The 1,087-nt window shown below is 70.2% G+C and overlaps 1 protein-coding gene across 1 annotated transcript in view; it reads left to right on the top strand.

Moving 5' to 3' along the window:
• MNEG_9472 (glycerol dehydrogenase) overlaps window positions 1-1,061 on the top strand; it is a gene marked incomplete at both ends in the record, with an annotated part of 3,137 nt that extends 2,076 nt beyond the window's left edge. The window contains 3 exons of the mRNA XM_014042058.1: window positions 134-280; window positions 680-745; window positions 984-1,061. Of these exons, the coding sequence (XP_013897512.1) occupies window positions 134-280; window positions 680-745; window positions 984-1,061 (291 nt within the window). The remainder of the gene's footprint in view (window positions 1-133; window positions 281-679; window positions 746-983) is intronic.
• Between the last annotated feature and the right edge of the window lie 26 nt (window positions 1,062-1,087).

Below are 1,087 nucleotides of genomic sequence, written 5' to 3'. Positions count from 1 at the left end.
CCCCCCGCCTCTGATGCCGCTCACGGGCCTTTGCTCAGCCCGGAGCCATGGGCCCCCCCTCCCCCCCACAGCCTGTGCCGAGCACCCCTACTTCAAACCAATTTTACTGCACGCCTTCACCCCCCGCTTGCAGTACGAGGCGCGCACCGTGGCGGAGGCCCGCAGCCTGAACTTCTTCGGGGGCGCCCCCTCCATCACGGGCACCGCCCTGGCGCGGCTCTGCAGGGACGTGCTGCTGGCGGACGGCGCCGAGGCGGTGGCGGCACTGGAGGCTAAGAGCGTGAGCGCCTGAGCGTACGTGCGGGTGCACGGCGGCGCGCAGAGCCGGTGCGGCCGCGTGGGCGGGTTGTGAGGGCGTTCGGTCCCGCGCGGCCGAGGCGGTGCGTGCGCCTGTGCGGGCGCTTGCACACGGCCTGTCGCAGCGTCAGAGGCGGCTGGAGGGCTTGCTTGAGCGAGGCCCTGTAGTTGATGCGTGGGGTGGGGCCGGTGATGCGTCAGAGTGGGGGGCCTGGCCGGTCACAGTGCCGGCCACCGCCCTGACACGCCGCGGCGTCGACGCGGCTTCAGCGCTGAGATTTTATATGCTAGAGGGGGGGAGGTGGGAGCAGAGTTGCCGCTTGGCCCCGAGCTGGGACGCATCTATGTGAGCGCGCGGCCCGCCCCGCCGCTGGTGCCGCAGGTGACGCCCGCGCTGGAGCGCGTCGTCGAGGCAAGCCGGGGCGCCGGAAGCTTCTCGAGGCCGCGCGTGGCGGCGTGCGGAGACGAGCGTCCGCGTCTGGGCGCCGCACACGCACCGGCAGCAGCTCGCTCGTGCGGTCGACCTGTCAGCCAAACCGTGCGGGTACCGCTGTATGTGGCTGAGCAAGCAAACTTCAAAAGAAAGAGAGGACGTGAGATCACGTCCTCTCCTTCGTTCGCTTCAAGCACCTGACTTGACAGCAAGCAAGGCCCCTCGCTCCTCGCTCTGCCGTGCGCCCGCGCAGGCCAACACGCTGCTGAGCGGCCTGGGCTTTGAGAGCGGCGGGCTGTGCGTCGCACACGCCTGCCACAACGGTGGGTGACGGCGTCTGTTTCGCGGGTCTTACTT

This window comes from Monoraphidium neglectum, assembly GCF_000611645.1.
Source record: "Monoraphidium neglectum strain SAG 48.87 unplaced genomic scaffold scaffold01949, whole genome shotgun sequence".
In the NCBI taxonomy this organism is placed as follows: Eukaryota; Viridiplantae; Chlorophyta; class Chlorophyceae; order Sphaeropleales; family Selenastraceae; genus Monoraphidium; species Monoraphidium neglectum.
Note: the sequence above shows the minus strand (reverse complement) of the source record. Positions and strands in the feature narration are given on the sequence as shown.